Consider the following 23,319-nt stretch of genomic DNA (forward strand, 5'->3'; position numbering starts at 1 on the left):
ACACACTGCCACATTTGATAACATCTTTCTTCCAGTTTTGTCTTTTCAGTCAAAATTGAGCATGGGGTAATTTCCTGTTTTGATACGGTTTTTCTCTGATTTGCGTACCAGGTTATATTAATCTCGTGAAATAACATTGGGAAATTTCTCCCTTTTCAGGCATTTTTTTGCTTTGTTTTCTTCAAATTCAGCCAGGTTTGAGTATCTGATCCTCTTTCCTTCCCACAGTACCACCAATCATGCCATCACGAGGTTTCTTTTCCTTCACGCCAGTTCCTCATAAGCTGAGCACAGCTCATGCAAATTCCCAACCCATCATTCACATTTCTCACGTGTAGACCTTCCCGCATTCAGGCCTGGGCTACAGTTGTGCAGCTTGCCTTACTAAATCCTAACCATCGAATTTCAAATGGGAGGTGTGGGGTGATGGTGACAAGGGCAAAAAAAGAACTAACATTTGTGGCAAGGCTGTGTAGCTGTTTGGCATGCCTTAGAACACCTTGGAATCCTGGGATTTATTAACATTTTGTTTGTGTAAAAAGAAACTTTAGGAATATAATATAGAAAGTGTAGGTGCCAGGATTTAAATGAAGACTGCATGATTCCAAAGTGATACTGCTTCCACTACCGCGAAGTCTCACTTATCTCCTGCCTCTGACATGCACAGCTCTACTTGTAGCAGCTAAGACACTGCGCCCTAACATTTAACATGTACTCACACTCTTGTGTTTTCTGTTATGTGCTTCATCTGGGCGTCTTGCCTCACGCTGAGTTTCTCAGTGCCTGCTCATCTGACCCCACATTTGGATATATATTTTTTCTTATAATAAAGCTACCGAGAAAAGATAAAAGAAGGGGAAGGTGAATAAATACAAAAGAATTTTGATCGTGTTTCTCTTGGGGGAAAGGGCAAAAAGTTCCTTTCAAAATAAGTTTAAGTGTGGGTAATGTCCCTGGGGCTTTGGAACTCTGCAAGTTGAGTGAGGGAAAAAACTATATTTGGCAATGGTGAATATTGATCACCTCCTCACTTCCATCCAAGTCCATTAAGAAAGGACAGGATGCTGGGAGTCATACCTACAGCACGGAATTCCTTACAAGGAGAGCTGGGAGAGAAGAAGTCGCTTCCAACTGCTGGCGCGATCCCTGCGCTTCCCCTCCCGGCCGCGGCCCGATGGAACATTCCAGGCAAAAGCTGGGACCGAGCGGCCGCTAGAAGTCACGTGCAGCGTCCCCACGCCGCCTTGCGGCGTGACGCGACCCGCGTTGCCAAGGGGTGGGGCCGGGCGTCGCGGAAGGGGCGGGGCGAAGGAAGCCGCCCGGGCAGGCGGGGCCGGTGAAGCGGAGGGGCGGGCGGAGAGGGGCGCGCGAGCGGGGAGGGCCCAGCGTATTATGGGATGCGGCGGTGGAATGGCGCTGGGCGCGTGATTTTGAACAAACCAGGGTCTGTGTCTCGGAGGCGCCGCCGCCGCCGCGGCTGCTGGGAGCCCAGGGAGCGCGGCGCGAGGAGGAGGCGGCGGCGCCGCCGGCTTAGGTGAGTGTCAGCCTCCGGGATGTGGGCTCCGGAGCCGGCCGGCGGGCGGGGGGTGCCGGACCCGGTTGCAGGGGGCGTCGCGGGCGGAGGACGCTGGACCGCCCCTCCGGGAGCCCGGGCTGGGAGCGGGAACCTGCCGACTGGGGGCCCCCGCGTCCTCTCCCCGGGCCGCAGGGGCAGGGGCTGCCTCCGAGCGCAGCTCCGTCCTGCCGGCCTCGGGGAGAGCGGCTGTCACCCGAGCGGCCTGCGCTGTACCCGGCTGGCTGGCTGGCTGGCGGGAGGGAGGGAGGGAGGGCTCGCGCGGCTGCTGACACGGACCCTGCGCGGTCGGAGAAGCCGGCCGCGTCGGCCCCGCGTTCCTGAGAACCGGTCTTGCTGCTGGGTCAGTTCGTATCAGCCCCTCCTTCCCCCGATGCCCGCCACGCCGTTCTTACGACGTCCCTTTGTATGGTCCCTGCTTCCTGTGTCCGTTTTCCTCGCGAAGCCCACCAGCCAAATGTCATAATGTTCCCGAGGTGCAGGGGGGACGGGAAGCGGGCTGGCACGCAGCTGGACCCAGCAACGGTAAACAACCCAGCAGAGTGCGGGCGGCAGGGCTGCCGGCCGGAGGGGCAGTAGTTTAAAGACGGAGACGCGGGGCCACTTGCCGCTTTCGGAGCCTGGCAGGCTGCATAGTACACACGACGATTGAGCTAGGTGGGAGACAGCACTTGTGTAAGCTTGACTCTGCCGGCCGACTTTTCCATGGAGTTGTCATGCAAGCCAGGTAGGGAAACGAAATGGCTTTCTCGATTTCCACCTCATGTCCCTAAGACATCTAGAGAGACAGACAGACAGTAGAGTGGCCTTATTTTGAACCTTAAAACTCAATATACTAATTTCAGTAGATCTTAGGTTGTTGAGTAGTGTGTCATTCAGCTCTTAAATGGACGATTATCAAATTTTCCCTGAAATTAACAAGGTGGCCCATTTCGTTTTCTTTTTATGCTGGTCTCATTGGAAACCCTGAGCCCGTGCTTTCCTTTTTTTTTCTTTCTTTTGAAGCCTATGCTTTATTGGTTTCTAGATGATTTAGACAATACCATTATAGCTACAAGATGGGGCACCAGTGGCAGTGGGTGGTAACGGGTTTACTTGTTGGAAACCAAGCGGTTTATGTTCATTTTATGGAGCAAATCCATCCAATGGCACATTTTTTTTGGTGATTTGAATCCTAAAAAACCTTTGACAAAGGATTTTAGTTTAGAGCTATATTTTCCAAAATTAGTCGTTATGCATATATTTCCTTAATTCCATAAAATTAATATATTTTAAGCTTAGTTTCATTTTGATGTCTCAAATCAACGACAAGTTGAAAATCACGGTGTGTCTGGACGGAAATTATCAGCTAGAATTAAGTGGGTAGAAAACTTGTGTGTTGAAGTCTTCGGTTTTTTTCTTTTGAAAAAGGCTGTTCTGACTACCCAACCACAGGGAGGGCCGGTGCCCAGTATTTACAGATGTGTCTGGGAGGTCCGGCCGGCGTGCAGATAACTCCTTCTGTCAAGGTAGTTTTTGCCGGTGGAGTGAAAGCTGCGACCCGAAAGGGCGTGATCGCGGCGTCGGTGGACGCAGGGGAACGCATTCCACCATACGGCCCCGATGGCTGTTCGGAAAATGAAAGCGTTCGGGCCGCTCATTGTCCTGGTGCCACCTCCCGCCGGCGTCTGCGCCTCCGAGGAGGCAGCCCGTGCTGTGCGGGTCCCGGGCCGCAGCTGGCGCCGGCTCCCGCGGGGTGAGAGGTCTCCGCGCCGGCCGCCGGGGTGCACCGTGCCCGTGTGCATCTGAAGGTTGGCGGGGCCGGCGGGCGGTCTCCCCGGATATGTGGGTGTGCGTCCCTCCCGCGGGGGCGGGGGGGGGCGGAGGAGGGGGAGGAGGAAGGGGGAGGTGACTGGCGGCGGCGGCGGCCCGGGCTCGGGCTGTGGGGGGAAGCTGCTGAGCTGTGATGGTGATGACGAGGTGAAAATGGCGGATCTTTCGAAATACAATCCCAGCCCCTGACATCCCGGAGGCGGCGGCGGCGCAGCCACCCGGCTCCCTCCTCCGAGCGCGGCCAGCTCGGGGCGCTCCCGGTGGGGCACCCCGGGGAAGGCAGCAGCTGGCCCGAGCTGCCCGGCCCCGGCCGAGCAAAACCAGCACCGCCCGGGCTCGCAGTGGCCCGGGACCTTCTGGAGCCCCCACCGTGGAGCCCGAGGGCGGAGGAAGCGGCCGCGCTGGAGGTAGAGGAGAAGGGGGACCCGCGGGCCTCTGCGGGAGAGCTCTCCTCTGGGGGAAGGGAGCGTTGGCGCGGGGGATCAGCTGAGGACTGGTCTGTACTGCAAAGGATCAGTAGCCTAGTAATGACATCCACATTCTTTTGGGGGTGTTAAGAGGTCGCAGACTGGCTCCTGTCCCCAAGGCTGCTGCTGAGGCCTAGAGGAATGGCTAGCGCTTGTCATGATTTCCTGATTCAATAGTTCACATATCCTCCTGTTAGTCAGCGTCAGATGGGGTTGAGCAGTTTGTGGAGTTGTGTGTGTTTCTTTAAGGAGGCCCAGCACTGGTGTTGTAGTCGGCTCTTTTAAGGTATGTGTCTTAGAGCACTGCCTTTAACTTGCTGGGAAGTAGATGTTACCATTTAAAAAAAGAAAGAAAGAAAAAGAACCAATTTTGTAACCAAAAGTCTTAAAAATATTTTTTAATGGCTCTGTCATCCATAGAGTGATCTTCTTTTTTACCCCTGCCACTTGACAATAACAATTGAGAAACTGTCACTCATATTCTTCACTAGCCCCCATCCATTTCATGAGTAAGTTTTGAAAGATGTTGCAGTCAGTTTTCTAATCCAAGTGAAGTCCGGCTGTGGGAATTCTGCTAGTACATTGTTTCACCTTCATTGTCAGAAGGAGAATTGGGACCTTCTCCAGAGGCGGTCTCCTTTGGCTTGATGCATGAGCTGGATGTGAGTACAGATATTTGTTAGGAAGATTACTTGAGACTGGTGTTTATTCACAACACAGGACTTCATAGTCCTTTGTGTGGAGATTCCAGAATTGCATTGACTGACTTTCAGATAGTCATAGTTTAACTTGGTAAGTTTTCTAGACTTAGGTATGTTTTTGATGATCTTGCAGGATTTCTAACAAGTCTGCCTTCTTGCATACCTAGTAGTACTCCTGAAAAATTACATGTATGTCAGATTTTTATGCATTTTACTATCCGCCCCCTACAGCTTTTGTGGTCAAAGGTTGAGACAGAAGAATAAAGGATAGGGGGGAAAAATAGGGGAAATGTCTCAAAGATACTTTGCATCTAGTTTGGGAAGTTTTAAAAATCACTGTTCTTGCATTAAGTAGTAGGAATTCATCTTTTATTTTACAGCATTTATGTTGCAGCCATTTGGGCCATGCCAACCCAACTGTTAAATTAGTAGGACTATTAATACTTTTAAAAATAGTTAAAGAAGGAGGTTAAAATGCCTTTGCATTGGCCTTCTTTAAATCACAGGCGGTAACTGCCTTCTTGTGATTCTTTGTGACTGTCTTTAAGGGCCAATTTTTAGAATTGCTGTGGTTAGAACAGTTGTCTATTTATTAGTAACTTAACATTGTGTTAGAAAAAAATGAAGGAACATCTATGCCACGGGAGATTGTCCATTTTCTGCCCCCCATCTTTTTTTCGGTTTAGTTTTGTTGGAGAAATGTTACCGATGTTCATTACTTTTTTTCTAGGACTACTGTGGTGTCTTCTATGTGATTGGCCTGGAGGTGGGAGGCGCTAAAATAACCTCCACATTACTTCATCAAGAGAACTTCCAGTTTAGGCATCCCTGGAGGTAAATTTGGATGGTTGGATAGGGCCTAATGTAGAAAGCCTTGAAAGTTATATGAACTTTGGAGTAGGAGAATGACAGCCGCAGGGGTGCAACTCTAGGTAGGATGAATTGTAGCTGAGAGGAGATGGAGGTAAAATACTGTAGTCGCTGAGGCTGTTACTCTCCTATTCAAAAATGCCTGTAACTCTCAAGGCCTTCTGCATCAGTGGTACAGTGGGTAAGTGCTAGGCTGCGAACCAAAGGCTGGTGATTCGAAGCCACGTGTCACGCTGCCAGAGAAAAGGCCTGGAGATCCACTTCCGTACAGATTTCAGCCTAGGAGACCCTTGGCACAGTTCTACTCTGTCCTGTAGGGTCAATACACGTCCTTGCCAACAACTTGGTACACAATGACACAAAGCCTGAAGCTTTGCAGTTTTGGAAACTGTAGTTTTCCATGGAAGGGACAACATATGACAGACATTCTTTCCTTGAAGAGAGACAATGTTTTGAAGCTATGCATAGGTTATCAGGATCTGCTTGCTCCAAAGCCGGCAGCGAGTCAATTGTCATAGTTTGTTCTTAGTCTGGAAGCTGTGCTGGAACCTGTTTACTTTGAGTAACCCTGCTAGCATTTGAAATACCAGTGACAGCTTCCAGCATCGCAGCAACTCACAAACCACCACAGGATACGACAAACGGGCAGACAGATCCAGTAGCACTGTGGACCCAAGCCATGGTTGGTTTTTTTTTGCATGGTATTTTCCATTGCCTCATATGCATGTGAAAGTTGGACATTGAATATGGAAGACCAAAGAAGAATCAAAGTACCACAGACTGCCAAAAGAACAAACAAATCTGTCTTGGAAGACGTTCAGCCAGAATGCTCCTTTGAGGCAAGAATAGGGAGACTTCATCTTTCTTATGCCTTATATACTTTGGACATACTCTCAGGTGACACCAGTCCCTGGAGAAGGACATCATGCTCGGTGAAATAGAGGGGCAGCAAAACGATGAAGGTGTGTGATGAAATGTATTGACAATGGCTGCAACAATGGGCTCGAACAGGGTGAGGATTCAGTGGCACCTAACCGAAACAACAACAGCAGGAAGATTGGCCTGGGAGTTGATAGGATTATAAACCTTGGTATCTGTGGGGTGGTGGGAATCAGCACTATACAAAGAGTGACACAGAAATCCGGCGGAGCTGACTGAGCTGAAGATGAGAGCAACTTACACTGAAGTTGCAGTGGAACACCATGCTATTGTCAGGGTAACCTTACAAGTAAATTGAGGCACAGGGAGATTAGTTAGGTTCACATGACAACTAATAGAAGAGAGCCAAGATTTAGAGCGGGGTCATTTTGACCTTTTTGGAGGGGACCATATTTGTCTTAAACAGGAACAATTAATTACGCAGTCCTCATTAATGGGTAAAAACAAAGTGTATATCTTCAGTATTGGTTTAAACGATTTTTCTATTAAGGGACATAATCTGAAAATTTACATAATAGGATACATTCCTCAGGTATGCATCCAAGTGTAAGTCAAATGACATTTGGGGTAATGGATAATGTTTTGTTGAAATGAAATTTTTTTTTGAATAGTGAATTAGCATTGCTTTGGCTCAGGTGTACAGTTGGTTTATTCTGTTTGTCTGGACTGTGATGACTCAATTTATATTCCACTTTTCTGCGTGAACACTGCAAAGCTGGCACCCTTTAATCACAGGTGAGGCAGTCTGGCCTTATTTGCCACACAGCCAGCCCGGACTCATGGCAATCTCCATGTACCATGGGACAAAATAAAATACAAGGAAGTCATAGAGTATTGCTGTGAAGTCATAGAAGCCTCTATTAAACAAAGATTTTAAATGCAACACAATTATTTCTCAGCATATCTTCCATCTGGTTCTATGGACCACTTCTGAAGCAAGTGTCTCCATTTCTCTACCCTTCTCTGAAGAATTCTGTGCTCTCTTCCATTGATAACCATAGTAGTTTTTGTTTTGTTTTTTTTAGGATTATTCCTATGTCTTCATTCTTTTTTTTTTAATTTAAATACTTTTATTGGGGGCTCTTACATCTCATCATCATCCATACATTCCTCCAATGTGTCAAGCACATATGCTACCGTCATCATTTTCAAAGCATTCTCTTCCCACTTGAGACCCTGATACCAGCTTTCCGTTTCTTCCCCCACCCTCCCCTGTCCTGCCTCCCTCACAAACCCTTGATAAATTATAGATTATTTTTTTCCATTTCTTACATCGTCCTGCATTGCCCCTCACCTACTTTACTGTTATTCGTCTCCCTGGGAGGGGGTTCTAGATTTATCCTTGTGATCAATTCCATCTCTACTCTCCTTGTTGGCCTTGAGGGGTTTATCTATCTTGTGTTCCCTCTGTTGCAGGCGCTTATCCGTAGCAGTGTGCATGCTCTGGTCTAATTGGATTTGTAAGGTAGAATTGAGGTCATGATAGTGGGGGGCCGGGGAGGAAGCATTAAGGGACTAGAGGAAAGTTGTGTGTTTCATCGGTGCTATACTCCACCCTGACTGGCTCATCTCTTCCCTCTGACCCCTCTGTGAGGGGATGTCCAATTGTCTACAGATGGGCATTGGGTCTCCACTCCATGCCCTCCCTCCTTCATCTTTGGTATGGTTTTGTTCTAGTCTTAGATGCCTGATACCTGATCCCATTGACACCTCATGATCACACAGGCTGGTGTGCTTCTTCCATGTGGGCTTTGTTACTTCTCAGCTAGATGGCCGCTTGCTTATCTTCAAAACTTTGAGACCCCAGACGCTATATCTTTTGAGAACTGGACACCATCAGCTTTCTTCACTACATATGCTTATGTACCCACTTTGTCTTCAGAGATCGTGTCAGGAAGATGAGCATCACACAATGCCGGATTGTTAGAACAAAGTGTTCTTGTGTTAAGGGAGTACTTGAGTTGAGGCCCAATGTCCATCTGCAACCTTAATTCTTAACATATAGATATGAGTACATAGTTCTATTCCATATACACACATATGTATATGCCTGTATTTAGACCTCTATAAATGCCATTTGCCTCCTGGTTCTTTCCTCTTGTCCCACCATCATGTCCACCCTTCATTCAAGTTTAGTAATTCCTCACTGCTGCATTGTCCTTGATTGAGTCCCACTAGGCATCCTCTGACCTTCCTTCCAATGATTTTAGTTCACTTGTTCCCTTGTCTCTGGGTTTGGTGTGCCCCACCCCTCCGTCCCCCATATTAGTGTTATTATTCTCCAGGGGCTCAAATCATACCCATCTGAAAGATCTTTGAGTTTCTGGAGCAAAAAAAAGTCTGAAGGGGTAAGATTAGGACTGTGGGGTTGGTGGGACAAGTGTCCCCAAGGCAATTCTTATAGGAGAGCCCTTGCCACCCACATAGAATGAGCAGATGCAGCATTGTTGTGATGGGGAAAATTCCTTAGTGTAACCTAACTTTCCTCATCATTGCAGTATCCAGATGTCTTGAGACGTTTTCATATTAAGCCCACGTGACCATCCTGTGTCCTTTGAGAAAATCTATCAAGATCTCCCTGTTTGAAATCTTAGATACCGTTACCATAACCAGAGCTGCCACCTCTGTCATGAATGTAATTGGCCCAGCAGGTCCCTTTAGAATCTGTTGTTTTGATGGGATCTTTTTTTTTTTCTTTGAAAGCAGCCTAACAAGACAAAGACAAGTATATCACTGAAAGAACTTGTCTGTATCCATCCACTGATCACAGATACATGTTTATGTTTTGTTTGTACTAAACCCATATGAATGAGATAGAAACGTAGTAGCAAAACTTTTTGGCTTCCACTCTCACATCTCTGCAGTGTGGATTGCTTCTAGATCTGCAGCCCTTTCTCTGAGCTCATCTTAGTCTGGAAGCTCCACTGAAACCTTCAGCAGCATAGCAGCACACAGCCTTCAGTGACAAACAGGTGGTAGCCCTGCATTGGCTAGGAACCGAGGTCATGTCTTCAACAGGGCCTGAAGGTCTTAAGTAGGGAAGGTGAGACCGCTACTACTGAGCCACCTCTGCCCTTCCTTTCTCTTTATCAAAAGCCCCACTGCTGTCACGTTGATTTGGACACACGCCCCTGTAGTAACTCTATAGGACAGGCTATCACTGCTCCACAGGGTTTCCAAGACTGGAACATTTCATTGACTCAGGCTGCCTCAGCAATCTCCTGTAGTGTGACAAGTGATTTTTTAAACAGCCCTACTCATCCACCACTTTGCAACCATGGCATCTTTTTTTCCCACTTTTAAAATTGTCATCATTGAAAATGGAAACTTTCTGATATTCCTCACGAGTTGACTGCTTCCAATTTGAGCAATATAATTGTCTGGTTCTTGAGTCTACCCCTCGTCTGTCTTTTTGTTGTGCTATGGTGTCTTGCATGTTTCTGAAAGCCATGCTGCCAGTATTTCAAGTACCATTTCAAATATCATAACAAACCATGGATCCCATTGAGAAAAACGGGGATTCCAGAGCACCTCACTGTGCGACCTAGACCAAAGAGACAGTCATTGGAACGGAACAAAGGAATACCGCATGGCTTAACGTCAGGAAAGGTGGGCATTAGGGTTCTGTCCCTTTCCATACATATTCGGTTTGTATGTTGAGCAGATCATTGGAGAATCTGAACTCTGAGGAGAACACAGTATCTAGATTTGAGGAAGGCTCATTAACATCCTGTAGTGTGCAGATAAGCACCTACTGATGAGGCCTTCAGAATGGATTGCAACTGCGTGTAACCAAAACCCAAATCCTCGCAACTGGATGATGGACAATATCATGATACACAGAGAAAAAACAGAGTGGCCAAGGATCGCCTTTTACTTGGATCCAGATCGATAATCAAAGCTCATGGAAGCTGCAGTCAAGAAGTCAAATGACAACATAATGCATGGGGCAAACCTGCCAAAAAAGACTTCTTTAAATTGTTAAAGAGCAAAGATGTCACTTTGAGGGACTGAGCTGTGCCTAAACAGTGAGTTGAGAGGATATACCCCGGCCGTAGTATTTTCACTCATCTCGTGTGCTTGTGGAAACTGGGCAGTGAATAAGGAAGGCTAGAAAAGAATTGGAGGTGTAGTGAAAGAGGAAGACCCTCGATGAGATGAACTGATATATTGGCTATAACATTGGTCCTTGGATCAATTCTGAGGGTGGCACAGCATCCTGAGTGCTTCGTTTTGTTGTGCGTACAGGTCCTGTGAATCAGAACCAACTCCAGGGCACATCAGAGTTGACACGTTTAAATCATGGTGCTGATGAAGAAGTGCCGTGGACTACCAGAAGGACACGCGAAACTGTCTGTGAAGAAGTCCAGCCAGAATGCCCTTTAGAAGTGAGCTGGGAGATCTTGTGTCCCATACTGTGGCCATGGGACTAGTCCCTAGAAGAGAGGGTCAGTGAAAAGAGGCAGACCTTCAACAAGGAGGATTGAGATAAAGGCTGCAGCGAGGGTGGTGCAGAGCCAGGAAGTATTTCGTTTGTTATATTTAGGGTTTCTGTGAGCTGAAACTGACCCAATGGTACCTAACGACAGCAACAATAGTTCTTGAGTTTCTGGTGTTTGAGTTAGAATGAAAACTAAAATCCAAATGGTGTAGTTAACTAGCTAGTGCTGGTGGTGAGCTCTAGGTACAAAAGCACAAAAATTCTTAAATATTTAGATTATTTTTGTTTAACCATTGGACATCCTTATTCTCCCGTTTGTAACATAACACTGCATATTGTTACACAGTAATACATGAACACATTACCTAGATCATCATCCTCCTGTAATTAAGGAAAGAACTGTTTCAGCAGTGGTGACATTCCATAAAAGACTCTTTAAAACTGTACAAGTATAGGGTATTTGTTATTTTTCTCTTATTTATTTTATAGTTATTTTTACTGTCACCACCTTAAAGCAGATCTGTCCACTTAGCTCTAGCTTGATCTGATTCCAATAGCCTTCTGACTGATCTCCCTGCCTTCGCTGCGGTAAAATACTGGGATGAGGTAAATCTCAAAATACAACTGTGGTCATATCGATCCCCTATCGTTGTCTAAATGTTTTCAGGGCAAGGTCTTGGATTACTTGCCCACAATGTCCTCCACAAGGTTGGATACAATAAAATTTTGTTATTAACTGATTGAGAAAAGTTGTAGGTTAGTTGAAAATGAAAAGAACCTTGTCGACTTAAGGTAGAACATAATACCAGAGGATATTACTTTGGAGTTATAGCTCAGTGAACATTTGAACACGAGTTTCTCCATGGGCCTTATGATGTGGGCCATTTATTTATTTGCATTGCTCCACATCATCTTATCAACCCTCCCTACTCAAATGTAGAAGCAATTATTTTCGGAGCTTAACTTAAATAATTCTAGAGTCTGAGATGACAGTCCCTTCTTTCTCCAAGCTTAGTTTACTCATTCTTTGCATTTGCCTAAACAGATGGTCATTGCCAGCTATGTTCTAGGCACTGCCAAAGGTGGCAATTTGAACCCACCAGCAGCTCCCTTGGAGAAATGTGGTGGTCTGATCCTCTAAAGATGTGTGCAGCATCTGTAGATGCCCCGTGGGGCAACCCGACGGGGTAGCTCTGTTCTGGTATGAGAAGGGGCCATCAACGCAACAGCAGTTAAAGCACTGGGACTAGGGAAAGCAGTGGGGATCAAGATGGACAAGAGCTCATGCAGCTCACGTTGTAAAGAGGTGGCTGAGGAATCAGACCATCAGTAGATAGATAAAATATTTTTTTGATTGCTATAGCTGCTATGCTGAGTAAAACTTTTAAGTGGTTTGATAGAATGCCAGGGGCAGCAGACATGAGAGTTTCAATTCCCGCTTGCCATCAGTGTTGTCCTGACTCTTGGTGACTCCCATGTGTCAAAATTGAGCTGTGCTCCATGGGATTTGCAGTGGCCAGTTTTTTGAAGTGGATCCCAGGCCTCTTTTTCTGAGGTCCTTCTGGGTAGATGCAAACCTCCAGCCTTTTGGTTAGCAGCCAAGCACTGTTAAACATTTGTACCACCAAAGGTTCTGAAAATGAGGTAGGGAACTATTTTAGAGGAATTTTATAAACTCAATACAGTTGAGGCAGATTTAGAAAACATTAAACCTTCTGGAAAAGGTGAATCCTTTAACTCTGATTGGATTTAAACCATTTAACCATGTTCAACTCTAAGGGCAAAGACCTCACTTTATTGGCTTCCAGGAATCTTCCTTTAGAGCTCTGGTTTTATGAGCTACAGTATTAGAGGCGTGCATCATATATTCTGGAATGTTTCCCTACCATGTCCTGATAGATCACCCTCTTACAGATGAGGTAAACTAAGTAAAGTGCATTGGGTTCTTGTCCTGTGAAGGGTGGAAATAATAGGGGATTTTTTTTTTCTTGACATGATCCTCAACTTTGTGGGAATGATGTTGCATTTGCTAGTACATACCTTGCATTCCTAAAGGATAAAATTAGGATGATGATTCACGTAACTAGACGGGCAAAGCCTTTCTGCCATGCCCACAAGCGCGTTTTGAGGGTTTTGTTTCGCATGGGTTACTGTGCTCTGCAGGTGGCCCTTCATTGAGCAGATGTGCGCGTCTAGTCCTCAGGCTGCTGTCTGTACTTTGCTTAGTCTTGGCTGCAGAACTCTGCACAGCTGCTTTGCCCTGTGCTACATTGGGATTGATCAAACCAATCAAACCTTTTTTGGTTAGAAGTTTGAACTTTGTTCCTAGTTCACACACACACAGAGAGAGAGAGAGAGAGAGAGAGAGAGAGACCGACCTAGTCTTGTAACTCTTTATTTCCTTTAACAGCACAAATGAAGAAAAGTGTTCCCCCTAACAACTGGAAAAAAATATGCTTACCTGATATTATCACCCAGGGAGTCTTGAAAAGGAGACATGTTTTTCTCCATTTTTAAATACCTGTGCTAAAAATTAAAGACTGATTTTTTTTAATCATTTTATTAGGGGCTCATACAACTCATCACCAGCCATACATACATCAATTGTGTAAAGCACATTTGTACATTCATTGCTTTCATCGTTCTCCAAACATTTGCTCTCCACTTAAGCCCCTGGCATCAGCTCCTCATTTCCCCCCTCCCTCGCCGCTCCCTCCTCCCTCATGAACCCTTGAAAATTTAGAAATTATTATTTTGTCATATCTTACACTGTCCGACATCTCCCTTCACCCACTTTTCTGTTGTCCATCCCCCAGGGAGGTGATTCTATGTAGATCCTTGTAATAGGTTCCCCCTTTCCACCCACCCTCCCTCCACCCTCCCAGTATCACCACTCTCACCACTGGTCCTGAAAGGATCATCCACCCTGGATTCCTTGTATTTTAAGTTCTTATCTGTCCCAGTGTACATCCTCTGGCCTAGCCAGATTTGTAAGGTAGAATTGGGATCATGAATAGTAGGTGGGGAGGAAGCATTAAGAAACTAGAGGAAAGTTGTATAGTTCATCGTTGCTACACTGAACCCTGACTGGCTCATTTCCTCCCTGCGACCTTCCGTAAAAGGGGATGTCCAGTTGCCTACAGATGGGCTTTGGGTCTCCACTCTGCACTCCCCCCTTATTCACAACGATATGATTTTTTGTTCTTATGATGTCTGATTCCTGATCCCTTCGACACCTCATGATCACACAGGCTGATGTGCTCCTTCCATGTGGGCTTTGTTGCTTCTGAGTTAGATGGCCGCTTGTTTATCTTGAATCCTTTAAGACCACAGACACTGTATCTTTTGATAGCCGGGCTCCATCAGCTTTCTTCACCACATTTACTTATTGCACCCATTTGTCTTCAGCAATTTTATCGGGAGACGAGCACACAATGATATGATTTTTTGTTCTTTGATGCCTGATAACTGATCCCTTCGACACCTCATGATCACACAGGTTGGTGTGCTTCTTCCCTGTGGGTTTTGTTGCTTCTGAGCTAGATGGCCGCTTCTTTACCTTCAAGCTTCTAAGACCCCAGACGGTATATCTTTTGATAGCTGGGCACCATCAGCTTTCTTCACCACATTTGCTTATGCACCCACTTTGTCTTCAGCGGTTGTGTCAGGAAGGGGAGCATCATGAAATACCAGTTTAATAGAACAAAGTATTTTTGCATTGAGGGAGTACTTGAGTGGAGACCCGATGTCCATCTGCTACCTTAATACTAAACCTATATATATTTGCACATAGATCTATTTCCACATCCTATATTTACATATGTACATGCCTTTATTTAGACCTCTATAAATGCCCTTTGCCTCCTCGCTCTTTCTTCTATTTCCTTTGACTTTCCTCTTGTCCCACTATCATGTTCAGCCTTCATTTGGGTTTCAGTAATTCCTCTCGGTTACATTACCCTTGGTCACACCCTGCCAGGCCTCCTACACCCTGCTCACCACTGATTTGGATCACTTGTTCCCTTGTCCCTGGATTTGTTAACACCACTTCCTTTCCCCCCATCTCCCCCTCTCCCATGTCCTCCTGAACTGTCAGTCCCATTGTTTTCTTCAGATTGTTCGTCCAGTCTATCTTATTTAGACAGACCTGCGGAGATAACATACACAAAAACAAGACAGAGCAAAATAAGAGCAACAACAAGCCAATGACAAGAAGCAAAACAAAATACAACAAGAAAGAGAAGCCTGTAGTTAGTTCAAGGACTGCTTGTTGGCCTTTAGGAGTATTTTCCGGTCGAGTCTGATGGGCAACCAAGCCCTGGCCCCAAAGTCTATTTTTGGTATTCCCTGAAAACTATGATTTTATGATTAAAATTTAAACATTGTTATCCTAAAATCTAGATTCTACCATTTGCTAATTTTGTGACCTTGGGCTAATTACTTAGCCTTTGCAAGGTTTCTCATCTGTAAAATGGGAATAATAGTGCCTATCTTATAGAGTTTTGCAGATTGTACAAAATCGTACCTCTACTGGTTGATGGTTAGCACTCAATTATGGTTAATTCTGGGCCATATTAGTATTTGCATAATACTAAAGATTATAATTTTTTACTGATGTCTGTTTCTTTGAATCATGGAATTTTGTGTTTTTATATCTTAGAAAAGAAGAACTGCCTGTTAGATTCATATTCATCTTTAATATAACTATTTAGCTCAGCATTTCTCAACTTGTGAATCTCATCCCCTTTGGGGGTCGAATGATCCTTTCACAGGGGTTGCCCAATTCATAATAGTAGCAAAATTGCAGTTATGAAATAGCAACAAAAATAATTTTATGGCTGGAGTCACCACAACATGAGGAACTGTATTAAAGGGTTGCGGCATTAGGAAGGTTGAGAACCACTGATTTAGTCAGCCCTGAACATACTGTGCTCTCTAATATGTGAAGATAATGCAATTGATTTCTCTATTGGGAATTTTACATAACCTTTGGTTAAAAAACATTGCAGCCTGGTTTATCCCTAGTCTAGTTTATTATTATTACCATTTTTTTCTTTATGCAGACTGATGGAACATTTCTTAAATGATTCTCTATTGGACATTTTAAATGACTGAGGAGGACTTGTGAATCTTCTTTTCAAATAAACACTTCCTTGATTTGAAACTAAGTGATGAAACTTGGGCCATATAAACCATTTGGCTTGTAGTCACTGAGATAGATTACTCTGGAAGCTCCTTTAACATGAATTTGAGTATTTAATGGATCTTATAAATGGCATAGTACTCTCCTAATTCGGACCTAGCTCATTGGTGGTTTGAAGATGGTTTCCAGTGTCTATTCACATTGAAATCATAATTCCTTGTGTGAATCAGCAACCTCCAAGCCCGTCAAGGAGTGAGAGTACCACATACACACACACACACACACACACACACACTGGAAAGAAGTAAGATAGACACAAAAGTTAGCTGACATTGGAAAGGCATTTCCTATAATTACATGGATTGTCATTGGCTGAATGTAGTATACTTTCGGGTTGAGACATGAGCAGATGAGAATGTTTCTGTCTCATTCAAGGTTGGTTGTGACTTTATTTCAGATGCTTGCATGTCAAGGTTGAGCTAAAGTTATTTAACCCCTATGTGTCTTATGCCTGTTCAGCTATGTACGGTGTATTGATTAAAAAGGATAATTTGTCACTTGTATTATTCTTGCTTTTAAATGTTTTGAAACGCAGTAACCTATTTGTTTTTCACTTTGTATTTATTACAGCCTGATCAACGTTCTAACAGCAGAACGATCATGGAGGTGGTACCAGCCGAGGTGAATAGTTTGCTTCCAGAGGAGATAATGGACACTGGTATAACGTTAGTGGATGATGATAGTATTGAGGCTGTTATTGTTTCATCCCCAATTCCCATGGAGACAGAACTGGAAGAAATTGTCAACATAAATTCTACTTGTGACTCTACAGCCACGCCCATTTCCACGGAACCAATCACAGTATACAGTAACCACACTAACCAAGTTGCAGTGAATACCACAATTACTAAAGCAGATTCTAATCCCACAGTGAAACCAGCTTTTCCAAGTGGCCTTCAAAAACTTGGTGCTCAGACTCCTGTGACTATTTCAACCAATCAGATCATTTTAAACAAAGTATCACAGACATCTGATCTTAAACTTGGCAATCAAACCCTTAAACCAGAGGGACAGAAGTTAATTTTAACAACTTTGGGCAAGTCTGGTTCACCAATTGTTTTAGCACTACCCCATAGCCAACTACCCCAGGCTCAGAAAGTTTCAACTCAGGCCCAGTCAGGAGATGCCAAGTTACCACCACAGCAAATTAAAGTAGTTACCATTGGAGGGAGGCCCGAGGTGAAACCTGCCATTGGTGTCTCAGCATTGACCCCAGGAAGTCAACTAATCAATGCTACAACTCAGCCCTCTGTGGTACAGACCCAACAGTTAAAAACAGTACAGGTAAAAAAAAAAAAAAAAAGGACACTTATTAATTAAAATGCATGTTAGAAAAATGGAATTTAACGCATCGTTTTGTTTGCTGAGTGATTAAATACATAGTTGTTACTGACTTCTTTTGAATGTTGCTTAGTAATTGTGATTTTTTTTTAAAGTTGAATATGTTTATTGCTTATGAATTTTTTGCAGAGAACTTAGAACAAATAAAAATTTGGTTTACTTTTCTATTTTCTGTATAGTCTTCTACTCATTTAAAAAAACTTTTTTTTTTTAGTGGTATGGCATGATTACAAAAATGTTTTGCTGGAATAAAGATGCCGAGATGCTGCTAAAAAAAAAAACAACCATTCAGATAAATTCTTTTTTCAGTTAACAGGTGGCCAAGGTAGGAAAATTTTTCGGCTCTGAGATACCCATGGAGCCAGTCATAATGCACAGTAGCTATTTGGTCTGCATCTTTGGAGTTTATTGTTCATTGTCGTCGCTCGATTTGCAATATGGAAAAAGTACTGTGGATCCCGTGGCATTGAGTTACTTCTTTGACCCTCTGTCAGCTGTGGAACGTTGGGTGTCTTCCTTGTTTTTGGATTCGTGAGCATGATGGAATATGTAGTAAAAGATACATAAGCACTGCAGTATTTTTTTTAAACACTGAGAGTCCACCAGATGCTGCCTGTTGATGCCTAGGATGAATAGTCGTCTAAGATCAAGGACGACCAGCCCATTTAGCAAATGGGTCCCAGTTTTTCTTGCTCTCATTGACTTTTCAAAGGTTACCACTATTTTCAGAAATCCGGGTATCCACTTGAGACCAGGAAACACATTTCCCTGTTGAAAGAGTTGCCTCCCTGAAGGAAGAAGCATGAGTGAAGTAGGTGTGTATAAGGAAGCAGGAAGATCTGGGCAACTGTGTACTCTCCGCTGGTAGTAGGAATAATGCTCTCGTTACTATACCGACAAAAGAATTAGAAACATTTTTCATGGACTTTGTGCTGAAGAACTTTGTAAGATTTCCCCGACCTTGTTTTTGCCTGTGCCCCTTGTGCCATTGTTAAACTGTTGTAGTGCCCTTTTCTTTCTTGTTCTTGATCATCCCCCACTTATCGCTTACTTCCTTTTATGTCTTTCTTTTGATGGAATGTTCTTGAATGAGATATCCTATCACTGTCAAGCATCCTGGCCTTAGCTAGATTTTGAAACTTGTTTTGAACTTAATTTCTCTTGGTTTATCAGAGTTTACCTAATCTTGACAACGTGAATCCTAATTATGTTCACAAGAAACAAAAAGCATAAACCCAATTGTCACTTTTTTTCACTTAAAAGCAATATGTACATACCATTTTAATGACCTGTGTACCTGTATCCACTGGTTTTCTACTACAATCCCCAAAATGCTGCTAATGAAAAAGACTGGGGTCTAATTCTTACAACTTGTTTTATTGTTTCTTTTATAACACCAATTTTTAAAATACTTCTCTCTAACAGACAGCAAAAACAAAAGAAACCCTATTTCAAGTATTGTTCTACGTGTCCCTTTCTTAGGTAACTCAGATCTTTCCAACTCAGGTAACCTGCAAAGCTCTGTCTGACACACTGATGGGCAGGGAAGAAACAGCCACACATGTATTTTTCCTCTTGAGGCACCAGAATATTTGATTTAATTTTTTATGATGTCTGTGATTCTCTGATCCCCCACCCCCACCACTCCGCATTGTCTTAATTTTAATTAGTTAAACTGTTAGGGTGTGGGTGGAAGTTAAGGGCGAGGAAACCTATCTTAAAAGAAAGATTTAACAACTGAAGCCAGAAGCAGTAACAAAGGGATTTAGTTGTTCTTTAGTAGTAGTGCATCAACACTTTCCTATGTCTCACGCATAGGCCATCAGAATAGTAAATGAGGAAGAGCAGTGCAGTACCAGGCTTGGCTTCTGAATCCTTCTATAACCTAAATGTATTATTTGGTGACATATTTGGCTCCTGCATTTTTCAATCTTTTTTGGGGTGGATATATATTTATCTTAATCTGCTGTGGTAAAATTGTTCAAAACAATTTTCTGTGTGTTGTTTTACTTAATCGGTTTTAGGGTAGTTTAGCATTCACAATGCAAAATTTCCTGGTTCTTTCCTGGAACTGTACATCTATTTTCAGCAATGCTTCACTAAAGAAACAACTACAAGGGCAAGAAAAGATTGTACATTTGAATAATTAATGCTTTTTGGCTATATTTAATTTTTTTCCCTTCTTGGTAAGTATTACTATACATCACGTGATTGTAAAAATAGTTTAAAATGGAGAAATATTTTAGGCTCTTAATATTTACTTTATAGCTAAGGTTATTTGGATTTATAAGAACTTCACCTCTTGAAAAAAAGAAATCACTAATACTAGTAGGTGAAATTCTACCTTTTTTTTTAGTTTTAGACCTGTTAATGTACTGGGTGTACATTTTCTGGGTATGTCTTCCGAAATTTTGTCAACTTTTAGTGTGTTAACTATAGATACACTTGGTTATGTAATAGTCTTATAAACTGAATATTTTAAAAATATAGTAATGATTCTCCTTGTTTTTAAAATGCGATTTGTATTTAGTAATTTATGTTTTGTTAGTAATGTGTTCTGAATGTAAGAAATTAATATATTCTGAATGTAAGAATATATTATTTCATTTCCATTTGTAATTTGAACCTAAAAATTGATATTTCGCTAGTTCTATGGCCTATTCCAGCTTCTGGTATATGTGTTTCTGGCACTCTGTCAGTCAAATGTAGTCCTTTTGAGTCATTATTACCAATAATAGGGCTGTTTGGAGTCTCAAGTTCTATGTCTGCTAATAGATAATATTTCTTGTCCATCCTAAAAGTGTATGACTTTTATTATTGCTAAATAGTCACATCTGCTTGTAGGGGAAGCTTTTCCTTTGCATACTTTGATAATTTCAATCTGAAAATATTAGCATCTCTACCTTCTTTAATTTGTGGAGAATCTTAGTTCGGATCAGTAATATGCCAGTCAATAGGTAACTTCAGATCAAAGATGAATGCTTTCCTCAAGGTCTTTGTATTTTAACAATTCAGAGCTTTTGCCTTTAGAAAAAATTTGTTTGAACCAAACTTGTATCTGTGTTTGAGAAGATGTTAACTTGTTCAGTTCTTCTTTTACTCTTGATATATTAGTCTGGGGTTAAAAATCTAATCATAAAATTATCTTTCATGTCTATTTGTGTTTTGCTTCTAGAGACCAATGTAATTATATTTACATGTACTTTCATAAATGATTTATTCAATCTTTTTATTATTGAATAGTTTATCTTGCAAAAGAATGTTGCTATGCCATAATGTTCTGCTTATCCTTAAATATTAGTTTAGTTGTCATAATTTGCATAAATCCCAGAAGCTAAAAATAAAAATTGATAATAAAATGCAGAGGTATTATATGTGAACTGAGGGGTGTGATCATATTAACATTTTGACACATGGCTGTTTTATTGATTTATTTTTAATGTTAACCCTTAGATATGTTTTGTCAAATAAGCTAATTTCACATATACTTTTGTGTGTGGATCGGTTGTCAAATTTTGATTTAATAGTTAATTTTATAGAAAGAAATGGTCTTCATAGTGATGTATATGTTTCAGATTGCTAAGAAGCCTCGAACACCAACCTCTGGTCCAGTAATCACGAAGCTGATCTTTGCAAAACCAATTAATAGTAAAGCCGTTACGGGACAGGCAACCCAAGGATCACCACCAGTCATTGCAGGTTATGTTTCTTTCTGGTTTACTAAGCTAGGTACTTACCTTCATTTAGATAGATTTTTTTTTAAGCCAAGTTTTTTCATCATACTTTTTATGCTGTTTTTTTAAAATTAATAAATCTTTTTATTGGGGCTCATAAGGCTCTTATTACAGTCTGTACATACATCAATTGGGCAAAGCACCCTTATACATTTGTTGTACTTGTCATTCTCATAATTCACCTTCCACTTGGGTTCCTGGAATCAGCTCGGTTTCCCTTTTTTTCCCCCATCCCCTCCCTCCCCGCTTGCCCCTCCTTTAGATAGATTTTAAATAGCCTGTTCTGCCACCTTAGAATGTTTTAGTACAACAGGTTTAGCTTATTATTATAAACCAGATCAGTTAATGGTCATTACACCTACTAAATGTGTGTTTCAGAGTGCCTTATCTTAAAATCAGTTCATTACTTAATTCTCCTTAGACTTTTAGAATAAAAGTATAAAAATCTTAAGTTCTGAGAATACTAGCTAATATTTATGTCGTGTTGACTGTGTATCAGGCACCATTCTAAGCTCATGTAATCCTCATGCCAGCCTGTGAGGTAGGACTAATAACGTCCTGATGCACCAGTTTGGAAACAGCTACGCAGCCAGCATATGGTGGGGTATAGTAGTTCATGATTTCTGTTTTAATTTTGGTTTTAGTGTTTTAATGTGTACTATATGTAGTTCTCTATGAACAGAAAATTTCCCCATGATAGTGGTTACCAAAGTGATAGGAAATTTCAAGTATATTGCTTTTGCCAGCAATCTCTTTAGGCTGGCCCAATTCTTTTTCATTATATACTTTTAAATTTGTCATCAACAGTAACTAACACTTCAGAGTACTTACACTTTCTCGTTCATAATCACCTCTTCCTGACCTCACATCCTTCCTCATTCAATTCAGAGTTCATGATCCATTATTATAACTTCCTTGCAAAGCCCTGGTGACATACTGGGTTCAGCAGTTCAAAATCACCAACTGCTATGCCATAGAAGGATGAAGCCTTGTACTCTTGCAAAGAACCACAGGCTTAGTGTGTCCTCGTAGGAGCGTATGAGTCAGGAGCGACTCGATGGAAGGGAGTTTGAGTTTTGGTTTTTGCAAATACTACCAATTCTTTTTCCCCTAGAAATATAAAGGTCTGGTAAAATCCAGCTCTCTGTCTTCTGCTTGCCTGCCACGTTGTGAATCCTTTGTCATCTTTGCCTGAGAAGTAGGTATGCAAGCAGCTCATTTCTTCTAGAGAATGATCACACAGCCGTAGTAGCTGGCCTTTAACTCAGAGCTCTTGTAATTATACTATTTTTACCAATTACAAGATCATTTCTTATTTCGGTTTGGTGAAGCAATTGTGGATGGTAAACTTTGGATTAGAGACTTCAAATTTGAATTACCAATCCTTAGAATGTGTATTTTGGGTGAGTGTTTCCAATTGCTTGATGTATATTAAAACCATCTAACTGCTTTCTGTGGTAGATTTTCACATAGGATAAGAGAAGGCAGGTCTAAACTAATGGTAGTAAAGAGACTTACTAGCAATTGAGAGGACGGATGTGAAGACTGCAGTTTGAGGAGAGTGCGTGTTCTTGTTCTCCTTTGACCTACAGTGGAGACGGTTTATGATGGTGTGGGGGGCCTGGTAGCTAGAGAGCTTTCATGAGCAGCCAATAGAATCTCACAGGAAACTTCTGAAAGCGTTTGGATTTGGTACTGGCTCAAGAAGTAGGCTGAAAGTAAGCTAGGGTAGGATGCACTGAAGCAACAAGGGACCCTGGGAGACTGAGCAGGTGTTGTTGTTGTTAGGTGCCACTGAGCAGTTCGGACTCAGCAACCCTGTGTGCACCAGAACAAACACTGCTCGATCCTACACCGTCTATACAATTCCTGTGCTTGAGCCCCTTGTTGTAGCCATGGTGTCAGTCCATCATGTCAGAGGTCTTCCTCTTGTTCACTGCCCCAATACTTTACCAAGCATCATGGCCTTTTCCAGGGACTGGTCTCTCCTGATAACATGTCCAAAGTACCTAAAATGAAGTCTTACCGCTTTTGCCTCTAAGGAACAGAAAAGCCTGCTTGTACTTCCAAGACAGATCTGTTTAGCAGTCCATGGCACTTTCCATGTTCCTCTCCAGCACTACAATTCACACGCATCGGTTCTTCTCCGGTCTTCCTTATTTAATGTCCAACGTAATTTAAAACACCACGGCTTGGGGCAGGTGCACCTCCATCCTCAAAGTAACAATATTCTAAAGA

The 23,319-nt window shown here is 42.8% G+C and overlaps 1 protein-coding gene across 9 annotated transcripts in view; it reads left to right on the forward strand.

Annotated features, from left to right (window-relative positions):
- The first annotated feature begins 1,387 nt into the window (after positions 1–1,387).
- Positions 1,388–23,319, forward strand: part of LIN54 (lin-54 DREAM MuvB core complex component) — a 74,526-nt gene continuing 52,594 nt past the window's right edge. Inside the window, exons 1-5 of one of the 9 annotated variants that reach the window (XM_075544104.1) lie at positions 1,388–1,534; positions 5,284–5,387; positions 10,611–10,750; positions 16,577–17,290; positions 20,923–21,046. In XM_075544104.1, the coding sequence (XP_075400219.1) occupies positions 16,607–17,290; positions 20,923–21,046 (808 nt within the window). In that variant the 5' untranslated portion in view covers positions 1,388–1,534; positions 5,284–5,387; positions 10,611–10,750; positions 16,577–16,606. Of the gene's footprint in view, positions 1,535–3,473; positions 3,793–5,283; positions 5,388–10,610; positions 10,751–16,576; positions 17,291–20,922; positions 21,047–23,319 lie in introns of those variants that run through there. The other 8 variants (XM_075544109.1, XM_075544105.1, XM_075544111.1 and 5 more) reach the window with 8 other exon arrangements.

This window comes from Tenrec ecaudatus, chromosome 3 (genome assembly GCF_050624435.1).
Source record: "Tenrec ecaudatus isolate mTenEca1 chromosome 3, mTenEca1.hap1, whole genome shotgun sequence".
NCBI classification, from domain to species: domain Eukaryota; kingdom Metazoa; phylum Chordata; class Mammalia; order Afrosoricida; family Tenrecidae; genus Tenrec; species Tenrec ecaudatus.